At 48.7% G+C, this 16,282-nt stretch overlaps 1 protein-coding gene across 4 annotated transcripts in view; it reads left to right on the forward strand.

The window, feature by feature from the left end:
* The first annotated feature begins 239 nt into the window (after window positions 1–239).
* The window catches only part of GATA6 (GATA binding protein 6), a 38,992-nt gene continuing 22,949 nt past the window's right edge, over window positions 240–16,282 (forward strand). The window contains exons 1-3 of one of the 4 annotated variants that reach the window (XM_054985789.1): window positions 240–311; window positions 2,218–3,037; window positions 14,710–14,876. In XM_054985789.1, coding sequence (XP_054841764.1) covers window positions 2,260–3,037; window positions 14,710–14,876 — 945 coding nt within the window. In that variant the 5' untranslated portion in view covers window positions 240–311; window positions 2,218–2,259. Of the gene's footprint in view, window positions 312–685; window positions 859–1,665; window positions 1,740–1,766; window positions 1,855–2,217; window positions 3,038–14,709; window positions 14,877–16,282 lie in introns of those variants that run through there. The other 3 variants (XM_054985786.1, XM_054985787.1, XM_054985788.1) reach the window with 3 other exon arrangements.

The raw sequence follows: 16,282 nt of genomic DNA on the forward strand, positions 1-16,282 counted from the left end.
GGAGGGTGCAGCGGGCGGGGACCTGCCTCGGGGTCTGCGTCTCTCCGAAGTGAGCATGACAGAGACCGGCTCGATAACCCGGCCGGGCACGCAGCGATTTGAATGCCCCGTCCCTTTGCCGCCGAGTGTCCTATCAGTCGGTCCGCAGTTAAGATAAGAAAGGGCAGCGGCAGGCGGGGGCGCAGCGGGAGCCTGGCCGCGGAAGGGCCCGGGCTCTCCGGGAGGAGTCCTGGGGACCTTTCCCCGCCCTCTCCTCGCCGCCACCCCGAAGCGCCCGGGCATCTCCCGAGCTTTGCCGCTGCCCCTGCCGGGTGAGGGAAGAGAAGGTTCAAAAGGAACCGGCACCCCCAACGGGACGGGTAGTTTTTAATCTTCCCTCAGGACGCAGCGCTCTGGGAAGGGGCACTTCGCGAAAGGTCTCGGCGGGAAGAGCTCTTTCGCCTGGCGCGGCTGGACCCCTGAGGAGATTCAGCGCGAAGGGGCCAACGATGACTGATAACCGGGCCCGGCAAAGGGGCAGCGCAGCGCGCGCCCCCGGCCCTCCTCTCCTCAGCCCCGCCGGGCCGCCTCCGCCCTCCCCTCCCGGGCCGGGCCTGGGCCTCCCTTCTCCTCTCCTCCTCCCAGGGTGGGCCTGGCGCTGGTCTGGCACCCCCGCCGCGCGCTCGCCTGTTTGTTTAGGGCGCCCTGAATCCAATCAGGGCTGGCTGGCTGCACTTTTCCGGCCCGGCGGCCGGAGGCGCCTCCTCTCTCCTTCTTATACATCGGCCGCCTGCCGAGCCGCCGCGCAGCAAGTCGCCCGGCCGGATCGCACCGCCCGCGGGACCCCGAGCCAGCCAGCAACCCATGAGCTGCGGAGAGGTGCGGGGGTGGGCAAGGGCTGCGCGGGGGGGGGGGGCTTCTCCGGGGCGCTCGGCGGGGCTCCGCTCGCTCGCTCGCTCGCTCTCTACCGCCGGCTCTTATCGCGCGCTTATCTCCCTCCCGAAGGGAGACGGGTCTGGTGCCTGCGGCGCTGGAATTCGGGCGCCGGGAAGCTGCGGCGACGCGGCGGGGGGGGGGGGGGAGGGAGAGTCTGTTCTCCCTTGATTTCCGTGGCCGAGTTCGCGGCCGGGCTGTGTAGGGGGGTCTGGGCCCCTTTGCCCGGCTCTCGGGCAGCTTCTTCCCAGGTGGTGGCGGGAAGGGCGGCTGCTGGCTGCGTGATCTGACCCGGGCAGCGGAAAGCACAATCTGCGCCAGTGGTGGAGCTTTCTGTTGACTGGATCGGTGCCATTTCCAAGGTGTGCCGTGGCGCTGTGGGGGCCTGGAACCGGCTGGCCGGAGAGGGGAGGGAAGCAGAGGGAGGAAACGTGGTGCGGACTGGCACCGGCTCTCTCTTCCTCCTCCTCCTCCCCCCCGGGCCCTCGAAATGGGGGCCATCCACAGCCCCGACCGGACTGGAGGCCAAGACTCCGATTGCACCCCCGAAAGATTAAAAAAAAAAACCCTCCCGAGAATGGACTGTGGCTCTGCCACACCTCCCCCCCCCCCCAATTGCGTTACTAATTGTTTTCATTCTGGAACGCAACCCGATGACTCATTGGCTGAAAGCGAGCGGAGCAGGCAGGAGGGAGGGGGCCTGCCGAGGCCAGAGCCCACGCCCCCCCCCGCCGCCGCTTTTGTCACTCTCTCCGAGGAGGCAGGACGCCGTGCTGGCTGCGCGGGGCAGGAGGATCTGCGGGGACCCCAGCCTGCGGGGCCCAGAGGTGGGCGAGGGGGTTGCCTTTGGCGCACGGGCGTATTTAGTCGGGCGCTGGCCGCGATCCCCCCTCCCGTTTTACGATTTCCAAAAGGGTTGGAACCTGCCAGCTGCTTCCCGGAGTGAGGGTTTTTTTAAAGAGTTTTTGATCTAACCGACGCGGGGGGTCCCCATTTTTCGTTCGGGATGCAGAGGCTTGGGGGAGGCCCGTGGCGACCCAGTGAGCCTGTGGCAGGGCTGGGATCCGGATCCCCCGGAGATCTCTGTCCGGTGGACTTTGCTTTCCCCGCCCGGATCCGGAGCGCAGCTGCCGCCATTGCTTCGGGGTGCTAGGACTGGGGTTAGCTTCCGAAGGACGAGGCTGCCCTCTGCCCGGGCGGGTTGCGCTTCCCAGCGGCTCTCTGCACGCGCTCAGAGGTCCCGTGGCCTTGGGTCTGGCTGGCCGCGGGCCCTAACTGGCCTTTCTCTTTGTGTCTTCCTCTCAGGAGCCGACGGTGCCGAGGCGGAGCTGAGCGCCGCAGAGCTGGATGGCCCTGGCCGAGGGCGGCTGGTGCCTGCTGAAGCGCTGCGGCCCCGACGCTCCCCCAGGCCGGGAGCTGCCTTCGCCCTCCTCGTCGTCCGGCTGCTCCCCGCCGCGGACGGCCAAGCCCGAGGGCCTGGCCGAGAGCGGCAGGGCCCTGCGCGGCCCCTTCGTCTCGCTGGCGGCCGCGCCGACCAGCCTGCCCAGCTGGGAGGACCTGCTGCTCTTCGCCGACCTGGACCAGGCAAACAAGCTGCTGTGGTCGAGCCGCGCCGCGGCCAAGCTGAGCCCGGAGCCCGGCCCGCCGCCGCCGCCCGAGGACATGTACCACCCTCACCAGAGCCTGCCCGGCGGCGCCTACGAGAGCCCCGCGCCCGGCGGCTTCGCGCCCGCCGCCGCCACCGGCTCGCCAGTCTACGTGCCCACCACGCGCGTGGGCTCCATGCTGCCCTACCTGCAGAGCCCTCCCGGCGCCGGCCAAGGCGGGCCGCCCCCCGCCTGGCCGCCGCCCGCCCCCGAGAGCCCCTCGTCCGCCTACGGCGGCGGCTGCGCCTCGGGCCGTTTCGCCTACCCGGGCGGGAGCCCGCCAGCCCCCGGCAGCGCTTCCCGAGACCCCGCCGCAGCTTACAGCCCCCGCGAGCAGTTCCGGCCCCTGAACGGATCCTACTACGGGCCCTACGTCGGAGCACAGCTCGGGCCCCCCAGCTGGCCCGCCGGCCCCTTCGACAACTCGGTGCTGCACTGCCTGCCCAGCCGGCCGCCCCTCGTGCGCCCCTCCAACGCAGGTAAGAGCCGGCCGGGATCCGATGGGGGGGGAGGGGGCGCTGCGGTGCCAGCGGGGCTGGGGGGCTCAGCGGGACGTCTTAGAGGCGCTCCTTGGCCTTGTTATTCTCATTGTACTGCCCACGAAGGCCGCCTTACACTGCTAGACCTTGCAGTGGGACAAGGTCAACGTAGCAGGCAGTTGAAGATAGGCAGAGAAAGTGATTCACTTAGAGGTGAGAATCTGCTTGGCCCGGCTGGAAACTTCTGCTATCGGTGGCTTTCAGTCGGGAAAAAGCTTTCCATGAGGCTTCCCACTCATAGATCCAGAGGAGTTAGCCCTGTTAGTCTGAAGTTGCAAAATAGTAAAGAGTTCAGTAGCACCTTTAAGACTAACCGACTTATTTGTAGTATAAGCTTTCGAGAACCACAGTTCTCTTCGTCAGATGCTCTTTGCCAGCTCTCATCTGATGAAGAGACCTGTGGTTCTCGAAAGCTTATGCTACAAATAGGATGGTTAGTCTCAAAGGTGCTACTGGACTCTTTACTATTTTGCTTCCCACTCCTCTCCCAATGAACTAGTTGGCAACCAGGCTGTGGCCTGCAATCACAAGAGGGGAGCTCTGACTCTCCCACCATCTCCTTTGTGCAGAGGGATTGCGCAACTTCCTCCTGCCCCCTCCCTCCCCATCCTCTGCTGGATAGTTAGATTGTTCTTGGTTGGGCCTCTGCCAGCCTTTTCCTAGGAAGAGAACAGGACTTCTGCTTTGCTGGGAAGCCACCGCATTCACACCGGCAACCCTACAGTTCTTGTTCAATGGACCCAATAATGTCTGCTGAAAAAGTATATTGATTTCATAAAAGAAATAGTTTCAGGTGGGCAGTCCTGTTGGTCTGTACTAGAAGGGCAAGATTTGGGTCCAGTAGCATCTTTAAAACCAACTAGATTTCCAGGGTGTGCGCTTTCAAGAATCAGAACTGATAGAGAAGGGAGCTCTAACTCTGGAAGGCTCATACGAGGGAAATCTAGTTGTCTTTAATGTGCTTCTGGATCCAAATGTTGCTCCTGAAAAAGACAGGCAGAGCAGTTCTGAAGAAGACAGAAGACCAGTAGATTTCAGCAGGACTTGCTGAAGTGTGCTTAAGATTGCAGCCTTAAGCATTTCGCTGAAACGACAAAGTGGTTCGATGTGGCTGGGTCGTGTCCCTGGTTCTCTGAAGAGTGCAGAGGTTCAAGTCCCTTTCAGTGACTGGTGATAGGAATGGAATACAAGTTTTATAGTCATTCTAGATGTATTCATTCGGAAGAAATAGGTAGGTAGGTAAACGATCCCTCTTGGCAGTATCAAAACGAGTAGCTTCGAAGCTGAAAGGCCAAGGGCTGCTTTTTGGCCACTCCCCTTTCCCCTTCATAGGACCTGTGGTAATAGAGAGATGCCCCTTTAGAATCCCCCCCCCTCCAATGTGGAGTGCAGAAGTGTCAGGCAGGGAAAGGGTTAAGTGGAGAGTTGCCAACAGCCTGGAGGAAGACATTTCCTATCCCTTTAAAAGAAGTTTGTAGAAGTCATTTACCTCCAGGCCCTGTAAATGTTCAGCTGCCCATTTGCACGCTTTCTGTTTAAAACACAGGACATTTTTCGCCAGGCCTATTGGCAACCCTATTTAGCCGTCTTTTCTTTCCCCCTCCGATCTTCCCTGCCCCTACCCCCGTGCAAACTCGTGCTTGGGGCCTGGGGTGAGAAATGGAGAAGGGCAGCGGAGCAAGGTATGCTTGGTGACATCAGTTTGGGCGCGCCGCTGTGACGGCGGCAGGAAAAGGTGTGGAACTTCTCACCCGGCAGTCCCGAGCTAGAGCTGAGATCTCGGGTGGCTCTGGAAATGTGGACTCCCTCTTTTAGGCTGCGGGGAGATAGTCTTTCAATCCCCCGCCCCCAACCCCATCAGCCCTTTATAGCATGGGTGCAGGTCGGGGTTTGGCTTCCGGCAGAAGAGGCCATTCTGGGCTTTCAAGGAGACATCCCACTAGCCCTGGAAAAATCTGTTCTATATAGCAGGCTTTTTCTTTAAAAACCTTGGAGGCTAATCGGGGAATGTATGTTTCTTCAGCGTTGGAAAGAGATCCAGGATGTTTCAGACAAACCTGGCTATGAGGCTAAGGTGAATGATTCTTGAGGTGTAACTTTAGAGTCTGTTTTCCACGTTTGATATTTACATCTGAAAACCAGACATCTGGAAGCACAGGTAACCTGTCTGAATAAGAGGCAGGATTTATTCAGAGAGATGCAAGAAGAATCAAAGATTTAGAATGCATACACTTGAGAATGAGTTCTATTGAACACAATGGGTCTTACTTCTGAGTAGACACGCACAGGATTGTGCAGAAAATCTCTCTTTCAATTTCTTTCATTTTGGAGAGAATTGGGTTTCTCCTTTCCCCAGGTCCTTGGCTGAAAACAATCAGATAAGATGCTAAGATTTAAGACTTTAAAAACTAATAAGACTTTAAAAATTGAATTAGTTTAAAATGCTTGGGGGGGGGGTTCACAGGACTCTGAATTTTTCAAACAATTCAGTTCTGCCAGTGGCCTTTTTAGGGAGGTTGACTGAAATTCTTTGCAGAACTTAATTAATTTTTGCTTTAAAAACAAGTTTCAGAAGCCTATCTAGTCCAGTGGGGTCATTTCGCACTACATAATATGAAGCCAAGGCCTTAAAATCTTTCTTTCCACTTGAACAATAAAAGCCACCTCTCCTTGCAGGGTTCTCCAGAGAAACGAAATTAGTACAACACCTCGATCTTGACGTAAATCAAGTAATTAGATCAAGTATTTCAATAGGATTTACTTTTAGCAGATACATTTAAGGCATGTAAGGAGATTCATTTCTCAAATAAAAGGAGAAAATTAGTAGGAAAATGCCTGCACATCACAGAAGTTAACTTTAATGCAAAGCAAAACTAGAAGATTATTGAATACCACGAACTAAAACTGTGCCTAAAAACGCTTTTTAGAATGCATTTATAGGACAATCCTAAACAGAACCACAACCTTCTATGCCCATTAAAGTCAAGGACCTAAATTTGTTTAGGATTGCAGTATTAGCACCGAAAAGCCATTGTAAAACACACTTGCTTGGAAGCAAGTCTCTTGCATGTCAGTTACAACGATCGCTAAGTCCTGCTTTTGGATTATATGGAAAATCTTCTTGTCCCTTTCTGCCGGATCTGTAAACCCCTTTTTCAGATACAGCTTGATTTTTTGTGTGTGTTTATTTAGGTGATGTATATTCTACCTTTCTCCCCAATGGGGACTCAAATTGACTTTCATTCTCCTCGCTTCCATTTTATTTCTCTTGCCCATTTATTTTTATTTTCCTCTTTACCCAGGATTTTTTTCTTTTATTTTCTTTGTACAAGGATGGATAGACACCTTTTTTGGTTGGTTGTTTTCAGTAGGCACACAAAATGTTTATATAACACAATCTATATAACACAATCTATAGCCAACAAGAAAAAGGCAAATTGCTAAATATCCAACAGTATTTTAAAAGTTTTTTTATTTGGCCGTTGTTCCAAAAATAAGAGTACATTTTTAAAAGATTAATATAATAATATATAACATAGTTATTGGCTGATGGCAATTTTGTTTGAAATAGGGGGAGCTGAGATAGGGATAGCTGTGACGGGAAAAGGACACTCTTGCTAGCGCAGACTCCCCGAAGCAAGAGGAGCCCAGAAGGCCGCCTGGGGAGGAGGAAGAGATTTCCGGGGCCATTTAAAGCCCCTCTCTTGGACAGAATGAAGAAATAGTTCGTGAAAACCAAGCTAGACTGAGAGCATTTCTTGTGAGACTCACTGTGGCAAAATGATCCCCACAGTGGACAAAGGATTCGGGCCTTTGGCTCGGGTCCCTCGGAACAAAAACTGCCAGCGCCACAGGCGGCTTGGCCTCTTCCGAACCACTGGGCAGTCCCAGGCCCATTTTTCTTTTTGCCCGGCACCCCGTTTTCAGGCTTATGCGTTTGGAAGCAAACGGCCCTTACGCGTAAAGGAACGTAGGGGATAGGGTCGCAACGCTGTAAGGGCTGTTGGCTCGGCAGTCTTTGGGGTCCAAGGTTGGGGGGCGGGAGAGAGAGAGAGACGGAAAGGTCAGAAGCGCCTCCGCCTCCCCCCCAGAAAACAGTGCGCATTTGCTCCGCAGAGGCCGCCGTTTGGAGAAGTCCTGAATTATCTCCCCCGGCTCGCCTCGCCCACCTCTTTCCAACATTGCCCCTTCCACAGCAGCAATAGCGCCCTCAGCAACGTTGCTCAAACGCTTGGCTTTCAGAAGGGGGGGTGGGAATCGAAATCAGCTGCAGGGATTGACGCTTAGAAGTGTTTTGTTCCGAGTATACTCCATTTCCCACGCCCGGCCTTATTGTCTTCACTATCAGAAAGAAAAGAAAGAAAGAAAGAAAGAAAGAAAGAAAGAAAGAAAGAAAGAAAGAAAGAAAGAAAGAAAGAAAGAAAGAAAGAAAGAAAGAAAGAAAGCTACAGTTTATGGTCTTAAGTATTTCTTTGATTATTAGGCACCTCAAACGCTACCTTTACAAAAGCCGAGGGTTTTTTTACCTTTACAAAAGCCGAGGGCTGCAATCCTGTGCCCATTTACTTGGAAGTAGGACTCATGAAACGTAATGGGCTTTGCTTTTGAGTAGACTTCCGTAGGCTGTTGGGTGGATAAGCTTAATGAATTGAACACATTCCTTGGAGTCCATTGATCGACTTTTAAAAGAACAAACATTACAGCTTCTCAGGCTCCTTTTTACAACTTTTTTTCAAGGTAAATTTCCAAAACAAATTATACCTTTGAGGGATCTGGAATTGGATTGTATTTACATTTCTTTCCACTAAATCAAGATGGAAAGAATATTATTTTTGCAATTTAGCCAAATCTCACTGGACGAATTAATTTAATAATATATAATTATTAACTTAAGACGTTTTCTTAAAAATAGAGAAATGGGGATAGCGCTGACTAGAAAGAAGCATTTTGTTGCGGTTATCATGAACAGCCCCTATCCCAACTTACAAAAAATGTGGGTCCCTGAACTCTCAAACCCTGATAAGAATCTTTCTTTCTTTCTTTCTTTCTTTCTTTCTTTCTTTCTTTCTTTCTTTCTTTCTTTCTTTCTTTCTTTCTTTCTTTCTTTCTTTCTTTCTTTCTTTCTTTCTTTCTTTCTTTCTTTCTTTCTTACCTTACCTTACCTTACCTTACCTTACCTTACCTTACCTTACCTTTCTCACACTCGAAAGAAATTTCTAGGTGCCACATTCAAGGTAGTCTGTTGCCTCATATGTGCCATCATAAATTTATCCCCCCTCTTTTCCTTCTACCATTTGATTTGGCAATGCAAATTCAGAGGGATTTATGGTAATACAATTCATTCAGGTTCAGTATGTATATGACTAGTGATTCCAGAGGTGACCTTTTTTCTGTATTAAAACTCCACAATGCTGTCACTCCAGTTTTAAGTATATAACTTGGAAGTAAATCTATTTAAACCAATGGGAATTTGATTGCAAAAATCAGGAGTTTAGGATCTGGGTGCGAGTTGTAGGGCCTTGCTATCAGGACACTGGACTGCATTATCAGTGTAATTGTTACAATAGTGAGGATGACATTTATGGCTGGTATCTCCAAACTTCATATGGTACTCATAGCTTTGCATGATAAAGTCCAGAGATACTTCAGCCATTTCTACAATAGACAGTTTGAAGAATTAGGCAGTTGCCAGCTGAGCTCTGGCTGTAGAGAAAAAGCCTTTTTTGTTGCTGGTTGTCTGTCTGCAGGTGCTGCAACTTTCAACTGTGACCGAATGGGGTGTAGGGTGGGGAGATAGCTGCTGTCTCTCAGTGGGAGATTCCATTCCCTGTGCAAGATGAAGTACTAATAGTGGCTACCCAAAAGACTTGCTATGAGGGTCCCCTGGGCTCTTAGAGAAAGTGCTGTATAACTGATGGATATGGGTGATAAAATAGCCCCCACGCTGCCCTACCCTTGGGGATGAAGGGACAACTTAATAAGCAGCCTCTAGAATGCACAGAAAGGAGTCCCAGGAGGCAGCCATAAATATGTTCATGAACAAAAGCTGCTCTGTGGAATTACATATAAGATCCTGATGTCTTGGGCATGTTGAATGTAAATTAATAATATTCAGGATAATGTTTAATATTTTATTGTACTTGTGCAAGTTTCTTCACAGTGTTGATGGACTTCTAAATGGGCAGTGCAACTACGTCTCTCCTGGGGGTGATGTCATCGCACCACCCCGAAGCATTCCCGTGCTTCGCAGCGAGCTGATTTGGGCCCCCAGTGGGTTGAATCAGTCCCATTTGGGGCTCCAGTCAGCCTACTGTGAAGCGTGCGGACCCTCCCAAGCCTGCTCGATGATGTCACTTCCCAGAAGTGATGTCATTGCGGAGGCACAGGAGAACGTGCATGTGAGGAGCACTCTTGACCAATGCGAAAGTGAGTGCTGGGTCCCCCCTCTCCCACTGGGAGGGTAGGGGGACCAGGAAACCCTTGTTCCAACCCTGGAACGGCCACAGGTGGAGGAACAGGTACGGCTAAATGTGGTGCCTTCCATATTTCAATATTTGAAATAAAGATTTTTAAATTTTGTTTTCTTGCTAAGAAATTAACATGGCTCCTTTTTGGAATCTGTCTTTAATAAATATATATACTTGAGATGGAGTGAAAAATGAAAATAAAATGGAACTCAGCTAGTTCTGATCCGCTTCTCATGTTGCATGTTACAGCTATTGGGCCACAAACTGAGATGCACTTCCTTGTAAAAAGACATAGCCAGCCAGTTGATTAGGAACAGAATTACTTTGCTGCACACCGGAAATTATTGTTGTTATTGCCTTTATTACTGAGATTCGAGGTGGATTACAACAGTGCGAGAGAAAATATATTATAATGGAAAGCCAGGACATCATTGAGCAAGTATAACAATGAACGAGTCAGGATATTCAGGGAAATAGATACAATAGGGAACTGCAGCAGAAAAATTTTAAACAAGCATAAAATTTACCACAGAGATGAAATCGATCTGAAACAAAGCATAACTAATTTCCATGGTATGTTTAGCAGTAGGTGCAGTAGGAAACTCACTAGTAGGTGCGTATCTACAACAGCAGACAGTACCCAATACCATAGTATCTCTCTGAGCTATTTCTTATGACATAGTCCTGTAATTTGGGTTGAAAACCCTCCTGAATAATTCAGTTTTGCATAATTTGCAGAAAGCCAGGAGAGAGCGGGGGCTTTCCTGACTACTTCAGGCACACCATTCCATAAGGTAGGGGCTACCACCAAGAAAACCAGTGGGTGGGCTTGGACATTAATATAGTCTCTGTGCTTCTCCACATCTGCTGGATCAAATTGAGCTTGCAGATCAATGTAGATCCTTACCACAGTTTTGTATTTGTTCTGTTCCTTTCTGGTGAAAATTCTAATTATATAGAGAGAGTTTTAAAAAAATAGCTTTACAGATAACCTAAGCATTTGGAATATAATTTTGTCTCTTCGTTAATTTCATAATTGTGTATATATATTCTTGCAAGAAAACTGATAATTGGATAGAAAAGAAACTGGAACTATTTGCCAAGGTACATTCTGAAAAAATAGATTGAAATAGCTTAATAGCTGTGACTGTCAGCTACATTTGTTTTTGGCTGTATTTCTCTGCTTTTGAAATCAGTGGTACTCGCTGCCTTATAAATTTCTTTTGATTTGGACAGTACTCCTTTTACTGCCTTTTTGTCGTCTATTAAGCAAACAGTTTGCAACAAAGCAAAATGTTGCATTTTCATTAATGTTCTGTTTTAGGGATGTTGGTATCAAGTACAATCAACAGGTGTGCATGAAACTGTAAACGCAGGCAGGCTACAAAATGGGTTGCTGATTAAAATCCACCGATCTGCATGAATGGCCTTGGTACTAAATCACAGAGGACAGATAGTTGTCTCCTGAAAACCAGAATTCTGTGTTACATTTTAGAGAGACGTGTATTAAGAGTTTTGTTTAAAGTTTTCCGAAGTTAATGAATGGATAAACTCTTTTTTCCTCCTAAGGAAAATATAAGAGAATTAATTCTGCTGTTTTCAGATAAAACGTTACGTTTGTTTGCTGCTGTTGCTGGGTTAGATCCCACCCCAATCATATCCCTCCACTGAGCTAAGTATTTATTTATTAAATTATTTATACCCTCCCTTTTCTTTTGGTTCAGAGCTGATGAAGCCTTCCTCCAAAGTAAGTGGCTCTTCCGTTGGAGGAAGAGCCAGTTAAGTTGAAGGAAGGAGGCGGCTTGGAGGATGACTGGATCCAGCCCATCTCTTTGGAAGCACTGGTTTGAATGGATAAGGTTGGGCCACTAAAACGGAAAGTCCGAAGAGTCCAGAAGGGGGGCCCGAGGGCGCCCGCTGGGACCCACCTTTACCGGAGCGTAGAAGGGGGGCGGCGGCGGCCTCCCTTGCAGAGTTGTCGTCTAGTCAGCCAGCGCAAGAGTACCAGCGCGGGCGCGCGCCGTTGCCATCCGTTGTGGGGAATGTTTCCAAAGTGCGGCTGGGCTGGGGTGGGGGGAGAGAGAGAGGGCAGCCTCTTGTCCCCCCGGAAATCCCTTTGCGGCCGCCTGGAGTCCTCTTGCGAACGCCTGGGCGCCCTGGAGCCCTTGCCCGTGGAGCCCTGGAGCCCTCGTCCCCTTTCGGGCGGCCGTTCTCTGCGGGCGCCTCCCGCTCCCCGCCCGCCCGCCCTCCCGAGCTCTTTGGGGAAGGGGAAGCGAGGCTGGAGGCGCGGGGGACGCCCGGTCGATCGGTCGTTAACCCAGCACTGCCGCGGCTCGCTTGGCATTTACGAGCTTCCTTTCGCTTTCTGCCGCGCCAAGTTCGTCGGGGCGGCGTAAGAGGCGGCGGTGATGGAGGCGATGGAGACGGGAGCTCGACCCGCTCGGCGGCTCGTGCGGGCCCAGCCCAAGCCCGGGGCCTCGCCAGACCGGCCCCGTGGGAGGTACGCCCAAGCAGGCGATCGCGGGATCGCAGCCCTCTCCTCGGCCCCGCCAGCAAGCATTTTGTCCAGCTTTTTTGGGGGGGGGAGGGGCGAATGGGTTGCCTCGAGGTCTTTTGCATTGACCTGCTCGAGAGCCATTGATTCCTGTTATGGTAACGGTGGTGAGAAGTGTGGGGCGGGGAAGAGTGCTCATGCACCGCGGGGCCTCTAAACGGAGTTACAGCCTTCAGTGGGCTGAGGAGGGCAGTGATAGTCTCTGACCAACTTTATAGACTTGGGCTGATCAGAACCCTGCGAGAAAGTTCGGCTATGAGTCCGAATGGGCACATCTCTCTCACTGGGCTTTATTATCAACCCGTTGAGTGCAGAATCAGGTTATGTTTCACATACAGTGCGGCGTGTCCCAGTGAATTCAAGCCATTGCTCTTGATCGCCCTCCTCCTGAGGAGTGGGGTGTTATTTGGTTTTGTTCAAAGCTGGGGAACTTCTCTGCACCTTTGGGCACCTTAAAGAGTGGTTTGGAAGTAAATCCTAAAATGCAAGACCCACCGCTTGCCCTTTGCTTGTAGCCAGAGCCTTTTGCAGTTCCAATTCAAAATACATTCATTGGGGAAAAAGGCTCCTTGATTTCAGCTGAAAAGAAAGTTGCAGTCCACTTAAGTACATGGATCCGGAAATATCTCACTGAGATCAATCTAGAAGGCAGAAACGACCCCAGATTTGCAACCCTAAACCCTAAACACCTTGTAAGAGTTACATCTCATAGGTTTCAGAGTAATCTCGAAATAGACACATTAGGCGCTCTGGAATATAAACCCCACTGGGTTCGAGGGGACAATTCCCAAGAACGTAGCCCGAGGCAGCATCTTATGCTCCTTTACTACTTTGACTCAGTAGGTTGTACTTCTTGAAGAAACGTGCAGGGCATCGGAATGCACGTGAATAGTTCCCTTAATTTCATTGCATTCATAAGTAGAGAAATGTTTGAGCGTTGCGGCTGGAGGGACCGAAATCTGCAAAACCCGAAGAAAAGTTTTTCTTCCCGTCGTTTTTTGCTCTTCCCTCGCTGTACTGGGAACTGTACTATAAATGATCCGCAACGGCGCGATCTTCCGCATCTGCTTGCCAAAGATCAGTTGGATTTCCAGCCGAGGTGTCCTTCATTGTGACCTTCACTTAGAGCAATCAAATAATTTTCGAAGCCGCGCAATTCATTACATCTCATGGGTTGCTTTGCTTAGTGTGCCACCCTTACTCAGAAGGCATCTTTGAAATCAGTGGAACTTATATCTTACTATCTGTTTTATCTGAGTGGTGCATCTAAATATGCGACCTTAAGATTGTGGTGTAGCCTGGAGGAAGAATCGCAGTTTTTAAAATTGGAGTTATTTTTTTACTAGCTGTTCAGTTCTTTGTATATCTTGAACAATCTCCTCTGCTGCATCATACAAAAACCGGTCTTATATAGCAGCCATAAACGTTAATGAAAAGAGTTGCTTGCACTAGTTCAGCAAAGATAATGGAAAGAGGCAGCCAGTTCTCCCTCCTGGGCTGATAAAGAGTAAATTGAAAATGATGGTGGGACATGGTAGAAAAAGGTGAGATGGAGCCGTGGGTGGGTGGGAGGGTTAGGGTACAATCATTTTTCATCTACAGCTGCTTAGAAAAGAATCACCCTCCTAGGAAATTGTTAAGTCTGACTCTGTTGCTACTCAGCATCTTGTGGTGAGAGTTTGAACTTGAAGATTTAAAAGCAAATTAGGTTCTGTTGAAATAATAATGATAATAATAATAATAATAATAATAATTTAAATATATGCATGTGTTAGCTAGGTCTTGTTTGAAGGGATTTATCAGGTAGTCAGTTCTTAAATTTAGTGTGTGCCTGTGTGTGAATTTTTGAACCAGAATATATGAAGGGAATATTAAAATAGTAAAAGATTTAAGCCTACAAGCAATTTGCTCTGATGGGAAATAGAATTCGATGAGATTCCAGGACATGCATTAGGAACCTCCCAGCCTTCAACAGAGTTAGTGGTGTTAGGAACTAATAGTCCGCCTGGCCACGTTACTAAGAAACAAAGCCCACTGAATCCAGTGGAACTTGCTTCCAGGAAGATAGAAGGGTCTGGATCTTACCTGGCACCTTCTATTGTTTTCAATAGAGTTTACTTCCAATTAAGTGAGGCTCAGTCTAGTGCCTTCAAGGTATCTAATTGGGCATAGCATGGCTCTTCAGCCTGTAATCTTTTGCACATTTACTTGGGAGTAAGTCCTACTGAAGTCAGTGTCTTTTACTTCCAAGTCAACATAGACAGGCTGAGGCTGTACTGCACTGACTGGGAATAAATCCTCATATAAAACAGCAGCTTTGATTTCCTAGCAGAAGTTTCAGATGTGATGAGGATCAAATGGATTTGCATCCCAGCTGGGTCAGAGTAGAGGTCCTTCTGTGTGGGACTGACCATGAGATTGGGGCCAGCCACTTTTCTTGGGGGAAGGGAAGGGGCAGCATCCAAAGAATTGTGTGTGTGTGTGTGTGTGTGTGTGTGTGTGTGTGTAAAGAGTCAGACAATTCAGAATGCCTCAAGGGCGTTCCCCAGATGTCCTGTGCTAACCCAGCCTTCTGCCCTCCTCCTTTGCAGACCTCCTGGATGATCTGTCCGAGAGCCGGGAATGTGTCAATTGTGGCTCCATCCAGACCCCCTTGTGGAGAAGAGACGGCACTGGCAACTATCTATGCAATGCCTGTGGGCTGTACACGAAGATGAATGGCCTCAGCAGGCCCCTTATCAAGCCCCAGAAGAGAGTGGTGAGTAGTTAGAAATCCACAGGACATCATCCTACCTCTGCCCTACTGCCATTATCAGAGAATCCATACATCCTTTCTGATCCTGTTTTAAAATGGTGTTGTTTAATACACGTTTTTATGATCTCATGGAGGATCAGTCAGGGGTACACTATATTGCATTGAAATGTGGGATTGGTTTTGGTTAAACACAGATAGGCTGAAAGTGCAGAGTGCTTTATTTTAGATGGATCAGTCAAATGTGTTTACTTCCAAGTGTGTGTGTGTTTAATGGCTTCATAGGAGTCTCATTGATTCTATGTCCTTCCTTCCCATTGATAGCAATGGGAGGAGAAGGTTTTTAATTTTGTTAGGTCATGGCCATTACTATATATGATTGCTAGGAAGATGAAAATGTTTATGAAAGGATATACTGTACCAAGTTTTATTTCTACTGGTTGATGTGAAGAGTCTGACAGTTAACTCCTAGAAAGAGGCACTGGCATTGAGTCATGGATAATAAGACATTTTACAAAATGTTGAGAACAGCCAGTTGATTTTTTTTGTAAGTAATTAAGCAGTCTCCAGTAATAATCTTAATATTGGGATTTGTATTTACACTACATTGGCTGTTGCCCTATAGGTACTTATGTAAACTGACTTAAGTCATGTGTGAAATAAAAGCAGTCAATTTAAAGGTGCTTATTTAACTACTTGTATTTTTCACAATATAGTGCTTGAGGCAGTTTATAACATGAGTTTAAAGAATAATTCCATAAAATATAATAAACAACTACTATGAAAAATCAGATAAGCAACAGCCACAAAGAAGCTGCAAGAGTTACAGCATAACCACAGAATGCCAGCAGTCATAAAATATCGCCCTAAAAGCAATAAAGCAACTGTAAAGACAAAAAAAAACTATAAGAAAATTGCAAACAAGAAAGAATAAAACATAAGCAGAAAGATTAAAATTGAATGAAAAGAGTCAGGAAATGCAGATAAAATTGTATGAAAGCAGTAAAGTGACAAATAACTCAATAAAAGGAATAATAACACATTCAGATGAAGGGAACAACTAACAAAGTCTTAGAAGAATACAAATCTCTGCCTGGCACCTAAAAGATCATAAATTTGATGCCAGACCTTCCTCCGTGGGTAGATAATTCCAAGGGAATTTAATCATCTAAATTCTGGATACTTCTCTTTAAAAATATTTGCCCCTTTTTCCAGAAGCCTGGTTTTGAACCCTATTCCTCCCTTTTCAGACTCTTAAAAAATTACAGTATGAATGTTATGTTTGCTGACAGCCAATGGAACAAGGTATTCAGACTGGTACCCAATTGGCCTACTGTTATGATTGAAAGAGAAGGGCTTCAATCCTGTGTGTGCTTTTGGAGGACCAAGCAATCATGCTAGGGTGTAATTAA

Source organism: Eublepharis macularius, chromosome 7 (genome assembly GCF_028583425.1).
Source record: "Eublepharis macularius isolate TG4126 chromosome 7, MPM_Emac_v1.0, whole genome shotgun sequence".
In the NCBI taxonomy this organism is placed as follows: Eukaryota; Metazoa; Chordata; class Lepidosauria; order Squamata; family Eublepharidae; genus Eublepharis; species Eublepharis macularius.